Source organism: Chrysochloris asiatica, unplaced genomic scaffold, assembly GCF_000296735.1.
Source record: "Chrysochloris asiatica unplaced genomic scaffold, ChrAsi1.0 scaffold00130, whole genome shotgun sequence".
In the NCBI taxonomy this organism is placed as follows: domain Eukaryota; kingdom Metazoa; phylum Chordata; class Mammalia; order Afrosoricida; family Chrysochloridae; genus Chrysochloris; species Chrysochloris asiatica.
In genome coordinates this window covers 920,177-946,845 of record NW_006408648.1, presented here as the reverse complement: position 1 = coordinate 946,845, position 26,669 = coordinate 920,177, and the positions used below count along the sequence as shown (strand labels likewise).

General features: G+C 37.2%; 1 protein-coding gene across 1 annotated transcript; it reads left to right on the top strand.

Moving 5' to 3' along the window:
* The first annotated feature begins 423 nt into the window (after positions 1-423).
* Positions 424-23,581, top strand: CCDC58 (coiled-coil domain containing 58). Its single transcript, XM_006869354.1, has 5 exons — positions 424-477; positions 10,350-10,475; positions 12,055-12,201; positions 20,741-20,800; positions 23,280-23,581. Exons 1-5 carry the CDS (start codon positions 427-429, stop codon positions 23,328-23,330), a joined length of 435 nt encoding a protein of 144 aa, XP_006869416.1. The 5' UTR covers positions 424-426; the 3' UTR covers positions 23,331-23,581.
* The last annotated feature ends 3,088 nt before the right edge of the window (positions 23,582-26,669 follow it).

Here is a 26,669-nt window from a genome sequence, read left to right as displayed (position 1 = left end):
GACTGACTCTCACTGCCAGGAACGCCCTTCTTGACTTTTCCTAACGATCCTGATAACAAAGTTAAGAAAAACACTTTAACTCCAAATTTCCTCTGCAAACAATCTGGTTGGTGCGACCAGAGGATTATGTTTCTCTTTTTGTAAGAAAACGGGATTGGAGCAAATGGCCCCTTCAAGTGCTGGCATTCATTGGTCCTCGAGCCTAGGCCATTTCCAGGAGAGCTTATTAAAAGGGGTAAAAGTGAAGAGAAAGAATAGTAGAGTTACAGAATTCGAATGAGACTGAGACCACAAAAGACAAGCTTCTACTCTGTTTGCTCAGTTTCCCTAGCTGATTTTCCTTGGGCTTTTTCTTGTCCGGCGGCACTGCGGACACCTTTGCTCCTCGATGATTGGCCCACGGTGGGGACCTCGCGCTTGTCCAATATGGCGGCGCCCAGTGGCGGTGTGAACTGTGAGGAGTTCGCCGAGTTCCAGGTGATAGGGTTTTCCTCATATGATAGGCATGACCCTCCATTTGTCTCCGGACCCTGTCTTTGTCTCTGGTCTGGGAGGGAGCGCGGATCAGTTGTGGAAGAATCGGGCATTCCAAGGCTCCATTGGAGGTCATGGGGGGCGCGGGCTTGGCCTTAGAGAGCGAGGCTGCTCGGTCCGGGGGTCAGGGTTCTACCTGCGGCGCCCAGATTCTGAGTAACTGCATGGAGAATCATCGGGCCGTTCTGCGATGGTGTAGCTGAGCTGGGGTTCAGTGGATAGGGAAACAGAGATTACAAAATCTAGTAACAATCCTCTGAACTCAGTTTCCAGTATCTGCCTTGTAAGCTTTTCAGAATTTTTGTAGAAGCGAAAAATACAGGAGCGGCTTATTTACTTGGTTAAACAACAGCATTTTTTGTTGTATACTTTGTCATTTTGGTGGGCTATAACCGCTTGGAGGTGCGATTAATTCTAGTACCTAATTCTGGTGCTGCTGTCTTCCTAATTTTAGTGAAAATCTTTTTTTTAACACTTGAGAAAAACACCTGAAGTCTAGGACTGATTATTAACCTATGAATTCAAGAACAGGGGTCTGGATTTTGACCAAGTTGTATGAAAGTTATCGGTTCCACTGCAGGCGTAAATGTGCTGGTTATGCTAAAACCATGACCTTAAAAATATGTTGTCCTTTAAACTAAAGACATTGAAAGATCGATTCATGTGTCACAGCCCTGTCTGTAGTAAACTTTGTGCTTTGAACTGTGTCGTAGGTAGTGGCATTATTTAAGACATTCTAAACAGATTGAATTATTTGATAAATTGCATTACCAAAGAAGCTTACTTATGTGGGTTCTCCACCGTTACTGGCACCCTCTTTGTTACTGCAACCGCGCCTCAGTAACCTACAATGAATGTGATCAGAGTGCCGGAGGAGTACTTGTAAACTTTTTTTTTTTTTCAAAGGATAGAGCAAAACTCTTGGATTTAAGGTGAACTGGTCCATTTGTGATCTTAGTATTGCCGCGTTAGTACTGTTATCTAACTTGAGTTAATGAGCTCTGACAATTGAGTACCTTTATGGTCTATTTGAAAAAACCCCGATAGGCAATTAGGGGTTCTAGATTCTAGTACTGCTTTTGCTAAACAGCTTTGTGGCCTAGCTAATCACAACCCCTTTGGGAAACTCCTTTTTTTCTTTTTTAATAGTTTTACAGCTTTATCAAGATAGCATTTTAGTATATTAACAGAGCCGCACACACACCAATCATCAGAACCTAATTTCAGAGCATTTTCATGAGCCCTGAAAGAAACCCCATGCCCATTGGTAGATACTCCCCATTCTTTGCCCCTGCCACAAACACCTACACAGTACTAGTCAACCACTAATCTGTTTTCTGACTCCACAGATTTTATTATAAAATGGAAATAAAATGTATGTATCCTTTTATGACTTACTTCCCTTCATGTTATGCTGGTATACATACATATTCATGATTAATTCTATAGCTTTAGTTAATTTTTAATGTAGCATAATATTCTATAGGAAGTCCTGTGGTGTGGGAATCTCCTTTTGAATCTGTAAAATAGGATTGTGCTGAAACATTTAAAACTGCTTCCATGTCTATAATTATTTGAATTGCTAAAATCAAATTTCAAAGGGTCTCTTAGCTATTAAAAAATCCAGCAGTGCTTAAAGAACCTGTTGCTTTTTCTTTTGAAGATCAGATAAAATCTAGTGAGGTAAAAGCTAACCATTCCACACAAACCCAAATGAAACCCATTGCCATGGAGTTCTAACTCATAGTGACCCTATATTTACAGTTTTCCAAGATGTAAATCTTTACAGGAACCGACAGCCTCATCTTTCTCCTGTAAAGCTGCGAGTGGGTTTAAACCACCAACCCTGCAATTAGCAGTCCAACTACAGTGCTATCAGGCTTCTTTAACGCCATACAAAGATACCATTTGGAAAAAAAAAAAAAAGATCATAAAGTTACTCTTGTTAGTGAAACTTGGGGCAAGTTTTTAGATAGTTTCTCTAGGAGCTTTTCACATGTGTGATTTATAATGGAGACTGTTGTTGCTAATGCCATCGAGTCAGTTCTGACCCATAGTGACCCTGTATAGGGTTTCCAAGGAGCAGCTGCTGAGCTTGAACCACCAACCTTGAGGTTCAAATGACTTCGCAGTCCAGCGCATTAGCCCACAGCACCACACCAGGACTCTCCAGTGCTTATCCTGTAGTGCCACAGAGTGCAAATTGTTTGTACCATCTGGGGACCTTAAAGTACCCTAAATGTAAAAAGCACTGCTTTGTCTACTGTGGAGGAACAGTCGTTTTTATTTTTAAAGATTAGGTGGATTATTTCCAGAATTACATTATGAAAATGCTTAAACATTGCAGGAAAGTTGAAAAGAATTGTACAATGAGCACCTGTACTTAACACCTAGATTTTATAGTTAGCAATTTGCTAAATGAGTATTACATGCCAATCTCTCCAACTCTAAATCCATCTTTTCTTTATGGATGCATTTCAAAGTAAATTGCAAACATCAGTACACTTCACCCCTAATCATATCTGCATGCATATCACTAACTAGAGTTCAATATTTCTGTAGTCTAAAAATAAAATTTGTATATAGTGAAATGTACAAATCCTTGTAGGCTTATGGATATTAGCTCTTTATCACAGATAGCATTGTAATGCAAGACAGATCTTGATATACTGTATTTGATGACTAATGTGACGCCATTCCTCTTCCATGTTTTATTCCTGGAGTAGTAAACCATATGATTGCCTGATTCAAAATGGCTAACCCCAGTCCATTCCAGTTTAGTAATGCCATTTCATTTTTGACAACTTCCAATTCTCCTAGAGTGGTACTTGGTACATTCCATGTTCCAGTTATTAATGGATATCTGCAGCTGTTTCAAAGGAGTCCTGGTGGTACTGTAGGATAAGCAGTAGACTCCTAGTCGCAAGGTTGGCAGTTCAAAACCACAGCTGCTCTGTGGGATATAGATGAGACTTTTTGTTCCTGTAAAGATTTTCAGCCTTGGAAACCCTAGTTACGATCATTATGAGTTAGAATTGACTCAATGGTTTGGGTTTTGTTTTTTGTTTGTTTTGCAGTTGTTTCTTATTTGGAGTTTTGCCCCATCACCATTGGAAGGTACAGAAAGTTTTACTCCATTCACATCATTAAGGTCAACTCTACTTTGAGTAGGCAACTTTTCCCTAGTTGTATTTTGAGTACCTTCCAACAGAGCGATTCATCTTTAGGCAATATACTGCTATTGATGCTGATATTCAGTGTTCTGCTACACCAGTATAATAACTACATATATTATTTTCTAGAATCAGTGAAGACTCCAGCTATTCTCTGTTCTTCTTGTTAAGGTTCCTGGGTGACAGAATTTTGTCAGTGTGCAAGGCTGTTTCTTGCTTTAGAAAAGCACAGTGCAATCATTGCTGTAAAAATGGGGTTTACTGTTCTTGAAATTGATCTAAGAATAAGTATGAGAAGTCTCGAAGCAGATCTCATTCTCCAAAGGAAAGTGGAAAAGGTGATATAAAGGCCTAGTCCAGATTAAGGAGCCAAGCTCGTTCCAATTCACCCCTACCCATTCCACCCTCAAAGGCTCATTCTGTGTCCCTGCCCCTCCAAAAAGCTACATCGAGATCACATTCTAGATCTTGCTCAAAGTTGAGGTTGAGATCGAGTTCCAGAGATTAATCCAGATTAATTCCTCTCTTTGCACAATATTATGAAGCACTTTCCTACTTCTTTGGCTGTTAACTCTTTCACGTTTGTACTTGCCTCTTCTGCGAGAGGAATTACCTGAAAACAGGCACGTGCAAAAATTGGATTTGTGGCCAAATTTGATGAAAAAGATAAGGTTCTAAAGAAATGGTGGAATGAAGTCAACGACCCTCTCCCTTCTTTGTAGAATTAAGATTATTTTGATTTTATAGCTTTTGAGCTAAAGTAACTTTTATAAAGATTAAGCTCCTTCGATTTTTTTTTTTTTTTAGAAAGTATTTCAGCAGGATCTGCTGCAGGGATTTTTGTTTGATATGTTGGCTTAGTTTTAAATTAGTTGGTTCAAACTTTGAATATTAAGGGCTTTAGAAGGAGAATTCAGTTTTCAATTATGTTGGCTTTTTATAAAGCTTGAGTTATGTAAGATTTAAAAGTTTGCTACTAACATGATTGTCTTACTGACTAGGTCAGTATTAAATTTCTTTAATATTAATATCTGCTATTTGTGGAAACAATGTAAAATCTACTAAAGTGTAAAATAGGGCGGGCCTCTAACAAGCAATAAATTATTTCATATGAAGTAACAACAACAAAAATGGGGTGTCATAGACTGGGTTTTCTAGAGAAGCAAAACCAGTGAAACATATGTATATATATAGAGAGAAGTTTTTTTTATCAAGGAAATGACTTTCAGTTGCACAGTCCTTGGTCCCCAGTGGCAGAGCGAGAGGACAAGCCTTCCCTCGTGTCTATTATATTGGAAGCAGGCAATATCCCCAAAGAAACATCCTTTCAACTGATGAGGGGTGGCTATGAATTAGAACTGATTCCAAAATACACCACGAGCACCACCACGTTTCATGTAGCAAATGAGAGGAAGGGTGAAGGGGTTTCAGATCATTCTTGGAGTATACTGTGTTGTACTTTCATTCTCCCATATATCTTAAAAACTGCTCAAAATAATAAAAGAAAGTTACCTTAGAATTGGAGTGTTGATGTTGTGATATAGGATAATCACTGGACTGTTAATCACAATGTAGGCAGCTCAAACCCACTTGCTGTCTCTTGGAAACACTGTAAGAGGGTCATTCTGAGTTGGAACTGACTTGATGGCACACAGAACCACTTTAGGATTAGCCTTGATGTTAGCGACTATGTGCTGCGGAGTCGGTTCCGACTCACAGTGATGCTTCATAGGGTTTCCGAGGCCGTAAATCTTTCCGGGAGCAGAAAGCCTCATGTTTCTCCCATGGACTAGCTGGTAGTTTCAAACTGGTGACCTTGAGGTTAGCTACCCACCTCGTGACCACTAAGCTACCAGAGCTTCTTAGGATTCGCCTTAGCAATAAGATATAGTGAAATTGTAGGGCAGTAGAAAATTTTCTCTACTCCTCCCTACTACTAAGACTTCAAAGAAGATGAGATTTTCTTCCCAGGATTAGATGTAAGACATAAAATGCAATTCTAGAAGATTGAAGTTATGATACATCAGAATCTTTCATTTTGAGGACAATGAAAGGAGAAGCTGGAGTAACACAAAATTTAGAGAGTTACCTTTAGCTTGTTGGTGGTGCTGTTGAATCATTTCTGACTCATGGTGACCTTATTCACAAAAGAACAAAATACTGTCCTGTCCTGTGCCATCCTCACAGTAGTAAATTAGCTTGAGCTGATTGCTGCTGCCACTGTGCCAATCCATCTCCTTGAGGGTCTTCCTCTTTTTCATTGACCCCCTTCAGCTATGCTTTCATATTTAGACACTAATTAAGGTTCCAGGACCTCCATAAAGATGCGCTCTTCAAAGAACACTGAACTGTGTTTATTTCTGTATTTCTCTGTGTACTATCTGTGATGTCTATCCTGGGACATCTTCTATGTATTTTTTTGGCAGACTTATGAGAAAGAACGAGAGTATGCTTTGGGACTAGGAGTCAAGTGAGTAGTAATTCCTTCTGAATGTTACACATGACTTATATACACCTTCATTTATACTGTTTATGAAGGCCACCCAAGCTTTTCTCTAGACCTTCCTGGAGTTGTCTTAAGAACTATGGAAAAAATTTCCACTCTTTGTCGTTCTATTCCTTCTCCCTTTCCAATTTTGAAAGATATCCTACTCTACATCTTATAACTACCCCTGCTCTTTTGCCATATATTTAGGTTTTCTGGATGGCTCACAGTTCTCAGCCATCCCTTATCTAGTCCATTACCAGTTTAGAAATTGTCACATTTTCTAGATTTCCTCACTGTCAATAGAGCATTCTTTGATGGTGGAAATATTACATTTATGCTGCCCAGTATGGTAAACACTAGCCACATGTACTGGTCCACACCAGTACTGTAGGGTAAGCACTGCACTGCTATATGCAAGCATGGTGATTCATACCCACCAACTCTTCCTCAGAAATCCGATACAGGCTAGTATGAGTCGGAACTGACTAGATGGCACTTAAAAGCTACAACAAGCCTTATGTGATTCTTCAGTATTGGAAACACAGCTAGGGTAATTGTGGAACTAAAATTTTAATGTTAATTAAATAATCTCATTTAGCTAGTGTTTACCATATTGAAAGTAAGTTTTAGATCATATACTGATCATTTTTAGCATCAAATTTATACAGTTGATCATCTACATAAGTTTCCATTAGTAATATTTTGAAATTGATCAATTCAATACCTAGTTATTGCAGGTGTGTTCCCACTACTAAACAATATGTCCAAATTGTCTTATTGAAGGGAAACTTGGCTATCATGATTAATGTGTAGCAGCGTTTACTCAAAACTGGTTAAAGTTCAGAGTAAATAAAAATCCTAGAGAACGTCAGCCTTGTAATCTTGGACTGCTACATTAACCTTGTCACTCTTCATCTACTCCTGTTCCTTTCCAACCCATTTTCTGGACTTTAACCTTAGCAATCATTTCAGAATACAATGATCATGTAACCCCACCCTCACTTAAAAGACTTTATTGATTCGCTGTTGCTCTCAGGAAATAGACTAAAATCCTATAACATGACCTGTAATGGAGGCCTCATGCTTTACACCGTGCTTTTCAATCCATTAAACATTCTGTTGAATGATTTATGAAAGTCACCTGTGATTTCCTCCTGCTAAGTCCAAAAGTTAATTTATGCCCACATCATTTTTGACTTAATAACATTCATAACATTTGACCACTCAGTGAAATTTTTCTTCTGATTCTATGACATTAGTCTTCCTTCTCTAGTTTTCGATGCAGAATTGCCTTCTTGTTCATCGACTCCCTTCACTCCCTAGTCTCCCTCAGTGATTTCTTGTAGTCCCATCTTTTTAAATGTGAATTTGTCAATATAATTCCAGTGCCAAATTGGTATGTTAACAATTTATATACACCTTCATTTACCAAACGAAGTGCCAAATTGATATAATAAACTTTCTATTCAACTTTTCCACTCAGATATCTAATAGGAATCTCAAACTTATCATGTCCAAAACACATCTTAAAAATAATAATCATAAAAGTTTATTTAGTATGGAATATTTCAAACTTAGGCAAAAGAATAGATAATAATACCATGCAGTCTCACATACCCATCCCCTAACTGAAACAATCAGTTCTTAGCCACTCTTGTTTCATCTAAATATTCTTAACCACTCATCTGACCACAACCAAATTCCTTTAAAGCCCATCCCAGAGACCATATCTTTTCATCTCTAAATATTTCAGCCTCTCCTTCTGAAAAGAATACAATTTAGACAAAATACCATTGTCACATTCAGTTAACAATATATTCTTAATATGATCAAATATAGTATGAGTTAGGACAGAACTCTTGGTCTTCTCAGGTAGTCCAAATGTTTTCCTCCACCAACCCTTCCCCCCACATCAATGAATGGCACCACAGTCTGTTCAGTTGCTTAGATCTCAAACCCTTTTACTTAACAATAAATCTACAAGGACAAATAAATAGTTTTCTTTTTATGGTCCATGCTCAAGCAAATAAGTTTTCAAATATAGAAATGGTAGAATTCTGATAATAAAATTGCATTCAAGTTAGAATTCTGATAATAAAATTGCATTCAAGTTCTTTGATGCTTCAACTTGGAAAACAGTCAGATAAATTTGCACATTGAAACAAAAATTATTTTAATAGTTAAACAATTTTTTTTTTTTTTTACAGAATCAGTGTAAAAAGGAGCAGATAAAAGAATGAGTTTGATTTTAGAACAGACATTTTTGTTTTAATGCTTTAGAATTATGGACCTAGCTTTCCACAAGCTGTTTTTCTTCTAGAGTAAGGCCTAGAAAAGGACTTTAAATTTGCTAATTAAAGATCATTGGAATGATAGAAACAGATTTAGACTAGATGAACTCAATGGCTATTATAATTGGAAACAATCTAAATGTTCATTAATGCAGAAGTGGTCAAATAAAGTGTAGTACTGCCATGGGATAGAATATGTATACAGCTGTTATAAATGTCTTCAAGGCATTGATTGAGCTGACTTAGATCTGAGATTTAAGTTTGGTCAGTGAAAGAAATACAATGGCATGTTGGAAGAGGCAGGGGATGAAAACAAAGTTGGTTTTAGCATGCTTTAATGTTAACATGTTTCAATGTTAACTTGGACTTCTGGTGTGGCTTGTGGATTAGCACTAGACTGAAACCACAAGGTCAGCAGTTCAAACCCTCCTTGGAAACTCTATACAGGGTTGCTATGACTCGACACTTAACAACAATGTTAACTTGTTGGGTGGCTTCAATGATAAGTATATTCTCAGTATTTGCACTTTAGTTATCTTGATGATTTTTCAGTGTTTATCCTGATGATTTTTCAGTGTTTTTCATCTGGGAGGTAAATTTAAGAAACAATTAAGAAGAGTATAGTACTGGAAATCTTTCCCAGCCATTATGCTAGCTAGTAATAAGTGAAAAATGCTATGATCAAAATGTGGGAGAAGAGATGTGCTGGTAGGTGTACTCACCAGAGTCTCTCAAGGCCTCGTCTCACCTTTGGTATTATTTTCCTTTTGATAGTTTTCTTTTTTTGGAATTGCAGGCTTTTCATGGGGTGTAATCCTTGAGAAATGTAAGGTAGGCTACTAAGAAAAGATACAACTAATTCTACTTGATTTGTAAACAAGAACGTCATGAAGAAATTAGATTTCTTTTCTAAAAGCATGTATTATTTTACTTATAAAAGTAACATACAATTATAGCCAAAACCCCCCACAAAATTGTAATAGCTCAAAAAAGGTATAGATTAATTCCTGCAACTTAACCACTATTAGTAGTTCTGTATATATGGGTGATGCAAAAAGTTAATGCACTTGGCTGTTAGCTAAAAGGTTGGACGTTCCAAGTCCACGCAGAGGCACCTCAGAAGAAAGGCCTGGCATGAAAGCTCGGTGGAGTACAGTTCTACTCTGTCACATCTTGGGTCACCCTGAGTTGGATTCAACTCAATGACAGCTGGTTAGAATGACAGAAATTTTCTTTTTGGTATCAAGTTGTAGTGTGATAGGTCAGGAGGGAATTGTTCAGTGCCGTCAAGTCAGTTCCAACTCACAGCCACCCTGTAATAGGCTTTTTACAAGCTTTTAAAACCTTGTGGGAGCAGAAAATTTCATCTTTCTCCCAAGCAGCGACTTCTGGGTTCGAACTGCTGACCTTGTAGTTCACAGTCCAGTGCTTATCCTATGGAGCCACCATGCTAGTAGAAGGGACTAGAATAAGCAATTATGCTAGCTTGTTTTGAAAGTTTTATGGTAAGTAGATTGCCTGATTGGCTGTATTCCTGAAGATGGGAAGAGCATACACTGTTTGCTAAGGACCATATCAGCAAACAAGATTTAAAAATGAGTAAAACAACCTCTACCCTTAAGACTATCCCAGTTGAGCCAAGGAGCTAAAGCCAGTGCCCACTGTTTATTACTGTGTAACCTGCCTACCATTCTTGTAATGATGAGTTTCCTATGTTTGTCACTGTATTTTGCAGTATTTTCCTACTCCTAACTTAATTTGTTATAAAATACTCCTGACTTGTTTTTTATTAAAATATTCATTAGTTTTTAACCACTTAATTCTCTATTTTGGTTATTTTTCTTTTATTTTGAATGTATATAGGAATTACTCAAGGTGATGAGGACGATTGATGACAGAATAGTTCATGAATTAAACACTACAGTTCCAACAGCTTCCTTTGCAGGGAAAATTGATGCCACCCAAACCTGTAAACAACTTTATGAGTCTGTAAGTGTGTCTCTTTAAGTCGTTCTTTTGTGCTGCTTTTATGCCTTTCTTTGAAGGCAAAATGAGAAACCCTCTGGCATGTAATTCAATTGTGAATGAAAGATTTTCATTTTCCCTTGCTCATGCTTGATTGAGGGCGTACGTAAGTTTCCATCTGATTTCTACGAGCTAAAGGAAATGTGTGATCTTAGGCATGAGTCTGTGAAGAAACAGCTTTAAAGAATAGGAGCAGTCGTTGCCCCCTTCATCTGCAGCCTTGAACGTAAGGAAGAAACATTATGCACAAAGGAATGAGGGGCGAGTGAACAGTGAAACAAGAGCAAGGATTTTGAATGAATCAATTCTGAGAAGTCAGATAAGTAACATACAGAAGAATCAAAAGGTTCCCACCATCTATGCCTTCTTTTTGGCTTCGTCAGGAAGGAGAACAGATGCTTTTCAGTGTTGGAAGAGAAGGAAAGCTCAGATACATTGTCCTTTCCTGAGGCTTTTGGTTTCTCAAGAACATATTTTTTTCATTCTCTTTTAGAGATTCCTTTAATCGCTTTCTAATATCATCAGAATATGTTCTCTTCAGAGAAAGGAAGGAATGATACTAGATGGAACAGGTTGGCACTTAATGTTTTAGCTGGAGGTGAACCACCATTATTTATATACCATCAATTATAATGACAAGTGCATACTATTCTACTATTTTTATTTTGCTTCTCTTTTCAAACTGTTTGGAAATATCATCAAGCTTTGTGATCATGGGACTGTGTTTGCAACGTGATCATCTTGCCTTGTATGTCAAGGCAGCAAACAGGTAAAAGTTGTGCTAGATTTGTTAGAGATTGCTGAAGAGTTGTCGACTGTCCTGCTTTCAGTCAACACACACAATTAAAGGAATAGTAATCTGTGCATCATATATAACTTTTTCTTAGTAATATTTGTGATGGGCAACTAACTACACAAGTATAATAACATAGGTAAATATAACATTTGCATCTTACTTTAGGTAAATATAGCATTCTTTATTTCACTGTAACTAAATACAGGGTCACTATGAGTTGGAACCGACTTCACGGCACACCACCACCACCACCAAGACCTTCGCTATATCACAGAGTTTATCATTTCTTTCACTCGGTAACAACATAAGACTGGGGAAAAAAATATGAAAGAACATAAAAAGAGAGAAAGAAAAATGCTAAGTGTCCCAGAAAGAGTATGACAGTAGTGTAGTGCATAGAAAAATGTGGATGAAATGATGTAAAGAGAAAGGGATGTAGAATAAGTGAGAATGAAATGAAAAGCCAAGCGGGGGAAATGGAGGAAGAATGTAGTGGAAAGCCCTTGGAAGCTTACTGAGGATGAAGACCACCCCTGGCCTCAGACCGTTCACCCTAGACATGCTTGCCTTTTATCTTATTTTCAGTGATTACCTGACTCAGCATAGTCTTCCTTTCCATAGATTCTATTTTTTAAAAGATAATTTTAGAAATTACTAAATGTCTATAGTCTTAAAATAAGTATTTTGAAGTACTGAAATGTGATAAATTGATGTGATTTCCCCCTTCTCATTCCTTTATTCTTTTAGTTGATGGCAGCTCATGCTAGTAGGGACAGAGTCATAAAAAATTGTATAGCCCAGACCTCAACAGTAGTAAGAAACCTCCGAGAAGAGAGAGAAAAGAATTTGGATGATTTAACGTTATTAAAGCAACTTAGAAAAGAACAGACAAAGGTAAGTTGAACAGAATATACATTTCTGAGGCAAAGTTTCACTAAATTTTGCCTTCAGAATAGAGGGAGTTTTTAATTTTAAGACTTAAGAGTGAGATATGATTATTACTTAAAAACAAAACAGATAAAACAACTGCATTTATAGTGGGCTTTATTTTAAGATAGAGGAGCACCATAGATCAACACTGTGTCAGAAATTCTAGGGAAATTGTATCTGTATCTACTTTTGGAGACAACCTTGAAAAGAAACATTTCCTGACAAATTGGAAAATATTTCCCTCTGGTTTCATTTGATAGAAATTGACATGTATTTCAGATCAGTGAACTTCAGGATAGCACCATCTTCAGCCATAAAAAACATAGTACCACTGAAATAAATCTGATTAGATATACTAGATTCTCTTTTTTGTTCGTTTTCCTACTGTATAGATGTTGCTATGGGTCTTTGACTCTTTTTGGACACCCCTTTCTTTCAGTCCTCAACCGTTTGCAGTGTTTTTGGTTTTTAAAAAATAACAAGTGCCATTTTAGGGATGTGTAAAAGAAAGCTTTATTTTCCCAAAATCAGGTGTACTGTAGATACGACAGGGACCTCAGAATACAATTAAATGCAGCAAAACTTGATAGCCTTTATATGTGACTTGTCAAAAAATAGCCTACAGTCATGGCATATTTGTGTGTGATGCATTGCAGCGATTCTTTGCAAGTAATTTTTCTTCTTGATAGACTTTCAAACTTCTAGAAAAGTTGCAAGAACTCTTGTGTGTTTCTTTCTATATTCACCTGCTTTATAATCATTCAGTTTCTCTCTCTTTCCACATATATTTTTTTTCTGAACCATTTTTTTAGAGTGTGTTGGACACATGCATGTGTGCCCCTAAACACTTGGTCATTTCCTAAGAACAGGGACGTTTTCTTAAACAACCACTGTACAATGATCAAAACCATGTCTATAAATACATGGTGGCACAGTCGATGACATACAGATCCTTGCATGTCTGGTGACTGAAAATCCAGTGTGGGGTAGAATCCCCACGTATTTTCAATACCGTGCAGTCGTGAAGTTGTCTTGGGGCAAACGTTGAAAAGCCTAAGTTATGAGGGACCTTGTTGTCTCTCCCACATTTTGGTAGAGAAGAGAAACCCTGTTCCCTGTAGCTGCACACTGGCTGCTGCCCTGTCTCAGTCCTCCCACTGTTTCAGAGTCTCCCAGGGTGCGGGATGCCTCAAACAGTGAACTCATGCTACATACAATGTTCATCTCACTTTAACCTTGATTTTCATGAAGGCTTCTAGATAAGATAATGTATACAAAATTTGTTAGAATCTAGATGATCTTTGTTGTTATTGGTTTTAATCCAAAAACAAATTTTGAGTTTTGCTTTGAACACCTCTTGAAGGTATTGACAAGAAAAACTGCATGGAGAGGGCTATTAAGTCAGAAACGAAAAAATCATTGTTTGCAAATTATGCCACACTGAAGAGAGTGCCAGCCTCCTGTTAGTGTGAGAGCAAAGTTCAAAAATCTGAATGACCTGGATTTTGGGAGTGATTGTGTCACACAGATCGTCAGCCTAGGTTCTGCCTCTGTTTGTTTAGGGCCCAGAGTGAATCAGTCAGCTAGCATAACTACTGCAAGGGGGTGGTTTAGAAACCAGTCAGTAAGTTACTTAGAAAACCCTCTAAACCTTTCAAACCTGATTTTGTATGAGGCTACAAGGGTGGTATTGTAGGGTAAACACTAGACTGCGAATTGCAGGGTCAGTGGTTCAAACCCACCAGTTGCTCCTTGGAAACCCTATGCAGGGGCACTATGAGTTACTACAAGTCTCGAAAGCATTCAAGCCCTGACTTGCAATATTGCAGGACACCATGGGCAAAATATTGAATGATACAGAAAGCATCAGAAGATGGAAGTCACTGTACTAAAAAGAAGTGGTCAGTGTTTAACTATTTCTAGAGGTAGCATATGATCAAGGACTGATGGTACTGAAGAAAGAAGTCCAAGCTTCACTGAAGGTATTGACAAAAAACAGGACTCCAGGAATTGACAGAATACAAATTAAAGTCTCTCAACAAACTGATGCAGCACTGGAGTCATTCATCTGTGCTAAGAAATTTGGAAGACAAGTTACCTGGCCAACTGATTGGAAGAGATCCATATTTGTTCACATTCCAAAGAGAGTTGACCCACCAGAATGAGGAAATTATCAGATAATTGAGATCACATGCAAGTAAAATTTTGTTGATAATTAAAACACAACTGCAACAGTATATTGACAGTGGACTGCCAGAAACTCAACCTGGATTCAGAGGATGTGTAACAAAGTATATCATTACAGACATCATATGGATGTTGGATGAAAACAGAATATCAGGAGGATGTTTACTGCGTTATTGTCTGTGTGAAGGCTTTTGACTGGATCATGAAAAATAATGGATAACATAGCCAAGAATGGGTATTCCAGAACACGTAAATGTGTTCATAGACCAAGAGGTAGTCATTAGAACAGAACAAGAACGTACTGAATAGCTTAAAATCAGGAAAGGTGTGCACCAGGGCTGTAATCTTTTATCATACTTATTCAATCTGTATGCTTAGCAAATAATCCAAGAAGCTGGATTATATGAAGAAGCGGGTAGCATCAGTACTGGAGGAAGACTTGTTAACAACCTGTGACATGCAGATAATACTACCTTGCTAGCTTAAAGCAAAGAGGACTTAAAACACTTACTGATGAAGACCAAAGACCACAGTTTTCAATATGGATTGCATCACAGCATAAAGAAAACAAAAATTCTTACCACTGGAACAATAAACAACACCCATATAAATGGAGAAAAATTTAAAGTTATCAAAGACTTAATTTTGCTTGGCTTCACCCTAAACACTCATGGAAGCAGCAGTTAGGGAATCAAACAATTTATTGGATTAGGCAAATCTGCTCCGCTAAACCTCTTTAAAGTGTTCAAGAACAAAGATTCAGGGCTACGGTGTGCCTCATCTAAGCCTTGGTACTGATACTTCACTCACACTCAGGTATCAGTAGACTGGTGTAGCACTAACCTCAAGGTAAGCAGTTCATACCCACCTTACTGATAATGCATGTGAAAGTTGGGCAATGAATAAGGAATACCGAAGAAGAATTGATGCATTTGAGCTGTGGTGTTGGAGAAGAAGATTGAAAGTACTATGGACTGGCAGAAGGACAAACAAATCTGTGTTGGAAGAAGTATATTCAGAGTGCTCCTTAGAAACTCGGATGAAACTTTGTCTCTCATACTTTGAAATTTTCGGGGGGGGCCGTTCCTTTGGGAGGGCCTTTTTCTTTGTTAAGTTGGGGGAGGCCCCCTCAATGTGATGGATTGGCCAAGTGGCAGCAGCGATGGTCTCACGTGTAGCAACAATTGTGAGGATGGCACAGGACCACGTAGTGTTTTGTTCTGTTGTGCATAGGGTTGCTATGAGTTGGAGCTGACTCAGGGATACCTGAAAACAGCAACATGAGTTGGAACTGATTCCGTGGCACTTAGCAAGAACAACCATGGCTTTGTAATCTTGGAAATTAATTGCCCTGAAGCTTTTAATTTTTCAGTTTCTAAAATGAAATTGATATTCAGTAGCTTCTTAGATTTTTAAAGAACACATTGTTACAGTGTTTGACTTCTAATGTAAAGGTCAATGTTTGAATCCATCACTTGCCCTGCATCCTGCTAGAGAAAAATTTGTTACTTTGCTTCTGTAAAAATTTAGTCTTCGAAACCCTATATGGACAATTCCAATCTTTGCTATCTAAGGGTGCTGTGTTTCAGGATTTTTAGATGGGAATAAATGATACAGTGTATGTAAGAGTTAGTAATTTAGTTGGTACAGAATAGCAGTTTCTTTCTTTTCCTTTTGAGTCTGTTGAATTCCTTATCTGTAGCGTTAATCCTCCTTGCAGTATTCCTTATCTTTATTTCCACCTTTACCATTACTTAAGGGGGCAAGGGACCTCTCTTTTGTGGTAGTACATTCTTGGACAGTTGTAATTTTTCAAAGATTTTCTTACATATTGTAAAAATCTATCTCCTTGTACTATGCATTTAGTATGCATTTGTTGTTCCTTAGTCTTCCTTCTAGAGCTATTTAGGATAATCTAAATCTTTTTATACCTGTTACTTTGTTATGTTAACATGTATGTTTTTATACATGTTATATTGTTATTGCTATAGTGCCATCGAACCAGTTCTAAGGAGAAAAGCCTCATCTTTCTCTAAGGAACAGGTGGTGGGTCCAATCACCAACCTTGTGGTTGGCATTTCAGTGCTTATCCTACAGAATCACCGTGTTTCCTGTGTTTTATACATAACATGTTTATGTGTTATGTGTATATATTTCATACATGTTATTATGTTATATTAACATAACATCTTTTTATACATAATGTTATGTTAACATAATAAAAACATGTATATGATTTAGGTTTATCCTATATAACTCTAGAGAGCCGATAAAAGAGCACTAAATGCTTATTGCTGATATCCGACGGATGTTGGCTGAAAGCAGAGAATACCAGAAAGATGTTTACCTGTGCTTTATGGACTACACAAAGGCTTTCGATTCTGTGTATCATGACAAGCTATGGACAACATTGTGAAGTATGAGTATTCTGAATACTTGATTGTGCTCATGAGGAATCTGTACATGGACCAAGAGGCAGTTGTTTGAACAGAACATGGGAACACCAGATGGTTTAAAATTAAGAAAGGCGTGCGATGGGGTTGTATTCTTTCGCCATACTTATTCAACCTGTATGCTGAGCAAATAATCTGAGAAGCTGGGTTATATGAAGAAAAACATGGCATCAGGATTGGAGGAAGACTCATTAACAACCTGTGATATGCAGATGATACAACCTTGCTTGCTGAAAGTGAAGAGGACTTAAAATACTTACTGATGAAGATCAAAGAGCACAGCCTTTGGTATGGATTGCATCTCCATGTCAAGTAAACAAAAATCCTTACCACTGGACCAATAAACAACATTCTTATCAATGGAGAAAAGATCGAAGTTGTCAAAGACTTCATTCTTCTTGAATCAACTATTAACACTCATGGAAGCAGCAGTCAAGAAATTAAATGACGTATTGCATTAGGCAAATCTGCTGTATAAGACCTTTTTAAAGTGTTGAAGAGTAAAGATGGCAGCTTGAGGACATCCAAGCCATGATATTTTCAATAACCTCATATGCATACAAAAGCTGGACAGTTAATAAGGAAGACCGTAGAAGAATTGATGCCTTTGAGTTACGGTGTTGGAGGATACTATTGAAAGTGCCATGGGCTGCCAAAAGAACCAATAGATCAGTTTTGGAAGAAGTGCAGCCAGAGTGTTCCTTGGCCAAACTTCGTCTCTCATACTTCGGACATTTTGTGAGGAGGGAGCATTCGCTGGAGAAGGATATCATGCTTGGTAAGGTGGAGGGTCAGATAAAAAGAGGAAGACCCCCAGCGAGATGGATTGGCCAAATGGCAGCATCAGTAGGCTCAAGCATGGTAACAATTGTGAGATTGGCCCAGCACCGGGTAGTGTTTCGTTCTGTTATGCATAGGATCGCTATGAGTTGGTACCGACTCAATTGCACCTAACAACAGTAGCAACATGCATACTATGCATAGCACAAGGAGGTAGATTTTTGCAACGTGTAAGAAAATCTTTGAAAAATTACAACTGTTCAAAAATACATTGGCACAAAAGATATCTCCCTGCCTCCATTAAACAAAAAGCAATATGTAGAGCTATGAAGCATAAATGTAAATTTTTTTATGTGTGACAGCCCCTTAAGTATTTGATGGCCGTTATGAAGACTATCTTAGTGGTATATTGTCACCCACTGTTCTGTAACTGAGGTTGTTACTTCATTGACATTCAGTCCAGGCTGTGACAAAGTAGTGAACTTTAATCACTTTTTTACTCTATATGTAAATACCTGATTAACATCCGAAACTGAGGTTATTTTGGTGTAAGCAAGTGTATTACTCCAAGTACTGTACCAAGTGTCAGAAATGCAATTCCCCTCACTTCAGTTACTTTTCAGTTCCAGTCTCTATTCCAACACCAGTTCAGCAAGACTCAGTTCTGAGTCTAGGAAGAGGGTTTCCAAGGATCTACTGGATCAGTACGAAGTCTCATTCTCTTTTCCGTATTTTATACAAATTTCTCAGCCCTCTGGCTTGAGCTGTGTACTCCTAATTGGACAGGCTCTTTGGCCTGCGTCTGTGTCCCAAATTCATGTCTGGCAGTTGGCTCCCAGTTTCCTGTCTCTTGACTTTGACCTGTGGAAATTGTGCTAGTTTTAACCTCTTCCTGCATCAACCTATAGTTTGTGCTTTCCCGCTAAGTTTCCTGAATATTTTCAATGTGTTCCTGGAACTAGCTAGCCTCTTTCCTTTCAAGTCCTTTGTGACTAGAAGTATGAGGGGGTTTCAAATGAAAATTTTCCAGGAACTTTTTGAAAACCCTTCATATTAATGGGCCTTGCCATCTGAACTTGGTAGTAGAATGGGATACTTTCTGATGAAGGGATTATAGGTTGGCAGTTATAAGGAAAGTTAGAGACATGCCAGCAGGATGGTCAAAGTGTAGCAAACTCATGTCTCTCTGGACCACTTGTGCTTATTTATCCCCCTTTCCGTATTCTCCAAAACCATAGCTCAAATGCCATCAATTCTTCTAGTCTTCCTTCTTCATATTTTCACATGCATATGGCTTGGGTCAGGCATATAATAGTCCTTAAACTGTCATGTTTACTCTGAAACACTTTAAAGTGTTTCAGTTGCAGTGGATTTCCTTATTACAAGATGTTGTTTGATTTCTTCAACATTTCTATGAATGTTGATAGTGGATCCAAGCAAAATGAAGTTTTTGACAACTTCAATATTGTCTCTATTTATCATAATGTTATTTTATTGGTCCAGTGGTGAGGATTTTTGTTTTCTTTACATTGAGGTATAACCCATACAGAAGACTGTGGTCTTTGATCTTCATCAGTAAGTATTTTAAGTCCTCTTCTCTTTGAGAAAGCAACGTTTTATCATCTGCATATCACAGCTTGTTAATGAATCTTCCTCCAATCCTGATGCCATGTTCTTCTTCGTATAGTCCAGCTTCTCGGATTATTTGCTCAACATACAGATTGAGTAAGTATAGTGAAAGAATACAACCCTGGTGCATACCTTTTCTGATTTTAAACCATTCAGTGTCTTGTTCTGTTTGGATGACTGCCTCTTGGTATATGCACAGGTTCCTCAAGAGCACAGCTAAGTGTTCCGAAATACTCTCTCCTTAATGCTGTCCACAGTTTGTCATGATCCACACAGTTAAAAGCCTTTGCATAGTCAATAAAACACAGGTAAACATCCTTCTGGTGTTTTCTGCTGTCAACCAAAATCCATATGACATTAGCAGTGATACCCCTCGTTCCACGTTCTTGTCTGAATAAGGCATGAATCTCTGGCAGTTTCCTCTCAATGTACTGTTGCAACCATTTTTAAATTATTTTTATCAAAATTTAACTTGACATCTAATATTAATTATATTAACATTTTTGATTTCTGCATTTTGTTGGGTTACCTCTCTGAAATGGACAAATATGAATCTCATCCAATACAGAGTTGGCCAGGTAGCTGTCTTCCAAATTTCTTGGCGTACATGAGTGAATGTCTCCAGTGCTACATCAGTTTGTTGAATGATTTCAGTTTGTGTTCCATCAATTCTTAGAGCCACGTTCTTTGCCAATGCCTTCAGTGCAGCTTGGATTTCTTCCTTCAGTAAGACTTGAAATCAAGTTTGATTAAGTCTTACAGAATTGTGCTCCAGAAAAGTTGCAACAACATGCATACTCCTACCAAGAATGTGTGTTAGTATATCTTTTCCTTCAACCTCACTGAAATTAGGTTTCATCAGACTTTTTTTTTTTCCTCTTTTTCTTTTTCATGCCTGGCTTGATCTTTATTTGTTTATGCATGCATAGATGAGCATGGTGGCTCCATACAATATGCACTGGACTGTGACCCACAAGAGCTGCGGTTTGAGCCTGCCACCTTCTCAGTGGGAGAAAGGTGAAGCTTTCTGCTCCCACCAAGATTTAAAAACCTCGGAAACTCTATACAAGGGAGCTGTGAGTCAGAATGACTTGAAGGCACTTAGCAACAACAAGAATACATACATAAGATTGAGCATATTTTTAATATGTTTATTGGCCATTTGTATTTCTTTTATTATGCACTCTACCTGGGTACTAGAATTTCTTTAAATGCTCTCCAGGTGATTATAATATGTAATGAAGTTTGAGAACCATTGCTCTGTGAGATTTAACAACTTCTTTAATAGGGAGGATGTAGGCTGTGTCAAAAAAGGTTCCAAAATGTAACTGGATAATGCCTCTCACACACAAAGAATGCAGGAGTAGCAGCTGGTTTTGTTGTGAAAATACAGAGTTTGGTTTGAGGTCTTAAATTTAAATTTTCATAATTTTCTTCTTGTTCCTTTCTTGCAGTTGAAATGGATGCAGTCAGAACTGAATGTTGAAGAAGTAGTAAATGACCGGAGTTGGAAGGTACAAAATAATGTTGGTTTGTGGGAAAAGCGAGGGACCAAACTGAACTAGCAAAGGGAAGTCCAAGGAAGGAGAGTGATGAGCACCTTGAGGCTCTAAGAAAAATCTTTTTTTTTTTTTTTGAGAAATCATGTAAATAGATCCATGTTATATGAATCCGTTTTACAGTCAGATAGTGGAATTGTATGACATGTCATGATAACAGAATTGAAGAGTATTTCATATGATTTCTAACACTAATTCTATGCATGTTTGATATTTACAGTTATTGCTCCAGGTACCTCTGAATCTTCGAAGAGGTTATTTGTTAAAATTAGTCTTTCAGAGCCCATCTACTTCCCATTTTCATGTCTCACTTAACTACCCTTTCACAGCTACTTGTCTCTCTTACATATGTAGTCATGAATCTTTTTAATGTATGTACATACAGGTTTTGCTTTTATCTGAAAATAGGAGTTTTCACTGCTAATAGAGTCAAACACTCTTTTTCCCACTTGTATAGTTCTGATTAGGAGCTGGGCTGAGAAACAGATCCCAGGGTTTCACGTACACATAGTCAGAAATAACAAAATTTTGATGTTTGTTTTCTGAAAAGCCATATTCATATACTCTCTAAAAATTCAAATATTTCCAAAGAGCAAAATCTATGAACTCTTGAAAGAGTAAGCTGAAAATTCTGTTTTATCTGTTGAAATTAACTAATTTAGTGGGATTAAATCCTATGCTTATAATAGTGGGATGAATTGGACCCATAACTATAATACTTCAACTTGCTGAGGCATGAATAAATGGCCAAAATTTTCTTTGCTTTATTACACTTCTTTTTCCAAAACTCTTTTTGCCAAGATTTCTTATTCCTGCCCTTTCCACTGACATAATAAGGTATTTGATACTTGTGAAAGATTTTGACAGTATTGGCCCATTTGTATTCTCTGGAGAGGTGATATTTGGGATGGGATGAAGAAGGCATACAATGTATTGTGGTGGAAAGAGCGAAGCATTTTTAGATACGCTAATTATTTTTAAGAGACAGCATCCTCTAGCCCACATAATGTGAATAATCTACTTATTTTTAAGAAGAAGAAAAGCTAAGGTACCATAAGTCAACAAAAGTAGATAGGAAATCTTTTAGGAAAATAATTTGAAGAGACTTAGCCAAGTCATGTGTACAAGTTCAGTGGGTATTTCTAAATCACTGATCCGAAGTGTGCTCTCATCTGAGATAGGAAGCTCCTTCGTAGAGGTGTATGGGCTGGGAATTGGAGTGAGGAGAATATCAGGCAGAAGTGCTAGGAGTTGTCTAGAATGTATACATGTTTCCTTGTCATTGTGAAGTATATATACCAAAGAGTATATGTAACATGTCGAATTTAAAGTGCATTAATAAAATGAACATTCACTTATGTATCTTCTACCTGGCTTAAGAAATTGAACAGTACCAGTACCTTACAAGCTCCCTGTATAGATATTTCTTTATTTTGATGATAGACCACAGCAGCCAAAATAGGTATTGTTTTATCTGAAAAATGGTTTACTTATTAAAGCAATGAAGGAGAATATCTTGGGAAGAAACTCTCTTAGATTTGGAGGATTTTTTAATTGAACACTTAAAATTTTTAAATACATGTGTCCAAAAAATTTTAATATCAAAGGATGTATTATAAAACATCTGCATTTCAAATTAGTTATTTTCCCTTCCTTCTGAACGAATGTGCCATTCTTTTAGATATTTGTACCTTTTCTAATATATATATATTCACTTTCCTCTTGTTATACAAATAGAAATGTTCTATACCCACCTTTTTCCCCTGTAATAGGTCTTGGAGATGTTTTCAAAATTAGAACATAAAGAACTTTAGTAATTTTTTTAAAGCTTGCATATAAAACTTGGAGTGCTTGTAACATAATTTTTATTTAAACAGCCTCATATGAATGGGCATTAAATCACAGAATTCTTTTAATATGTATGATTTATTTTGTTTAGACTTGTAGGAGCAAGGTAAATAGAACAAAAAAGTTAAATAAATTCACACAGCTCAGCACAAGACTGGTGTCTACCTGTCAAATCTACCTGCTTGTGGGAAGGATCTGGTGCACATTTAGAAAAGCACAGCAAATATATAAATAAAATTTATTTTAAAATAAAATAATGAAACCTTTACTTTAAACTTATTTTAGATATTCTTATTTGTCTAAAATATGTGCAGTATCTGAAACTGAAATGCTTGTTAGTACTAAACGAGTTGGCCCTTGATGATTGTTACTTGAATAATTTTTTAAAATTTTGAATTGTTTTGTGAATGGATATCAAGGTCTCTGTATGCCTAGCACCTGGTAAATCAGTTTGAACTGATGTAGAAACCCCTCTGTTTCATAAACAAAACAGTAATATCATCCTGAACCACACAAAATTAAATCCATTCCGGTCCTGATTTATACAGGATGACTCAGTGACTTTTGTTTCTGTTTAAATAATTAGGTGTTTAATGAACGCTGCCGAATTCACTTCAAGCCTCCAAAGAATGAATAGAGAGAGAGATACTGTTTTTTAAAGGACCGGGTCATCTCATAAGAGCTAAGCACGACAGACATCTGCAGGGTGGGCCACCTAAGATGATTTCTGAGCCAACAGTCCAAGACCTTGTGTTGATTTCAGCCCTACTTAGCCAAGACCTCAAATATAAATAATTCTGATAATTATGGAGATATCAATTGCTATTTTATACTGATTCTGTAAAAAAAAAGTTTTATAACTATTAAAATAATTTTCTGATTCAGTGTGTATATTTATTTGACTGTTTTCCAAGTTGAAATATTTTTAAAAGTAATTATTAGAGAACTTGAACACAGTTTTATCCTCTACTTTGATTTTATGCTACCTTTTTTATAATTGCTAATTCATTTGTTTGAGCATGGACCTTTTTATGGTCCTAGTGACCATAAAAAAATAGTATTCCTTTATTTGTCTTTGTGGATTTACTGTTCTTAATTAAAAGGGAAGTGTTTTATAATGTCCAAAAACTTTTTAGTACCTTACCTTAATCTTATTTTCAGTTATAAAAACTAATTTTGGGTGGCTTTCTTTTCTGGGTAAAATATCCACGGATGATGAAAAAGAAAGCAATAAGACAAATATAGAAAAAGAAAAGGCAAGGAAGAGCTTATCTGATAATATTCAACTGAGTCAGCAAAAAACTTGTTATAGTTGCAGAATCTATACTGCAAAAAAGTATGTTCTAGTACAGGATGATTTTTTTCAGTTTTCTATTGCTGCTTTACAAATGAACACAAATTTAGCAGTTTAAAACCACACCTGTGTATTGTATTCTCGTATCATGTTGTAGGATCAGCACCAGACTGCGAACCACAAGGCCAGCAATTCTAACCCACCAGCTGCTCCTTGGAAACCCTGTGCAGGCTTACTGTGAGTTGGCACCGACTCCACAGCACTTAACAACAATATCATAATCTTAAAAGGAAATTTTCCTAAGAAGCAGAAGTGAAAAATAAAATTTGCTTATTAGTGAAAGGTGCCCAACAATAGTTAAATCGTTATTGGATGGATGGATGAATTGGAAGGATGAGTGCAAGAATAAAAATAGGACTTAAATATCTTCCTGGTACTACTGCTTAGGAAGCAATTCAGATTCTTATTCATAACAGCCTTTGTAGAATTCTGTTCAGGTCTGAAATACCATCCGTCTTGCTAATTCAGTTATGTTGCTGTTACGTGCCATGAGTTGATACTCAACTCAGTGACGCCATGTGACAAACTAGAACTGACCTATGGGGTTTTCTAGGTTATCTTTATGAAGCACTGTCAGATATATTGCAGGAAGATGAAAGCCTTATGAATAGCAGTAGAGCATTGTCAGAGTTAGTACCCAAAGATGAACCCCTCAGCTGGAAGGTACAATACATCTAGAAAAGAGCTGCCTCCTCAAAGTAGAATGACCTTGAACATATCCCACCTGAATTTAGAGATCATCTCAAGAACAGATTTGATGATTTAGATACAAATGATCGAAGACCAGGAGAACATCATACAGGAAGAAAGCAAAAGGTCATTCAGACAGGAAAGAATATAAAACTTGGAGTGCTTGTAACATAATTTTTATTTATGGGAAAGAAGGAAAAGACCAAAACAGATGAGACTCTGAAACTTGCTCTCCAGCATAGAGAAGCTAAAGCAAATGGGATAAATGAGGAGGCAAAGAGCTGAAGAGAAAATTTCAGTACTGACTCAGCGACCTTAGGCAAAACAACAAAACAGTGCCAGGTTCTGGGCCAACTTGACAGTTGTTGGTACACATGAGCCAATTGCTGCTGCCACTGTGCTAGTCCATCTCATTTGGGGTTCCCTCTTTCGCTGATCCTTCACTTTACCAAGCATGTTGTCCTTCTCCAGGGACTGCGCCCTCCTGATAATATGTCCAAAGTATGAGAGGGAAATCTGGTTATTCTGGCTTTTACATAGTATTCTGGTGGTATTTTTCCAACACAGGCTGGTTTGTTCTGGTAGTCCATGGTATTTTTAATATTCTTCTCCAACACCATAACTCAAATGCACCAGTCCTACAATCTTTATTAATTGTCCAGCTTTCACATGCATATGAGGTTATTGAAAATACCAGGGCTTTGGTCAGGCTCACCTTAGTCCTCATACTGACATCTTTGCTCTTCAACACTTTAAAATGGTCTTGTGCAGCAGATTTGCCTAATGCAATTCTTTGATTTCTTATCTGCTGCTTATATGAGTGTTGATGGTTGAGCTGAGCAAAATGAAGTCTTTGACAACTTCAATCTTTTCTCCATTTATGTGGATGTTGTTTATTGGTCCAATGGTGAGGATTTTTCTTTTCTTTACATTGAGGTGCAACCCATACTGAAGGCTATACTCTTTGATCATCATCAGTAAGTATTTTAAGTCCTCTGGCTTTCAAGAGGCAAGCAAGGTTGTATCTGAATTTTTGTTGTTAAGTGCCATCAAGTCGGTTCTGACCCATAGTGAGCCTGCATAGGGTTTCTGAGGAGTGGCTGATGAGTTTGAATCGCTGACCTTACATTTTAAACCGTCTTTGCAGTCCATCACATTAACCCACAGCGCCACACCAGGACTCCATTGTCTGCACATGGCAATGAGTCCCTTCTACCAATCATATAATCCATCTTCTCCATTTTCTCAGCATACAGAATGAATAATATGGTGAAAGAATACAATACTGGGACCCACCTTTCCTGATTTTAAACCATTCAGTATTCTCATTCTATTTGAATGACTACCTCTTGGTCTATGTACAGGTTTCTCATGAGCACAATTAAATGTTCTGGAATACCCATCCTTCTCAATGTTATCTATAGCTTTTCACAATCCACACAGTTGAAAACCTTTGTATAATCAATAAAGCACAAGTAAATATCTCTGATATTCCTTGATCCAGCCAAAATTCATCTGACATTAGCAATATCTTTAGCTCCACTTCTTATGAATCCAGCTTGAATTTCTGACATTTCCTTGTCCATGTACTGTTGCAACTGTTTTTGAATTATCATCGGTCTTGCAAAATTCTATTGTGGTCTCCAGTATCATTTCTTTCACCAGGGCCATATTTTCCAACAACTGATCCTTACTCTTTGTTCTCACCTGTCACATTCCAATCACCAGTAATTATCAATGCTTGCATGATATTTAATCTTGATTGCATGTTTGATCTATTTCAGACTGAAGAATTTGGTAGAATTCTTCATCTTTGACTTTAGCAGTTAGTCCATAAGTTTGCATTAACAGTGGTATTAATTGGTGTTCTTTGTAGGCATATCTCAGACTCACAGACAACATTGTACTTGAAGATAGCCCTTTTTTTATTCT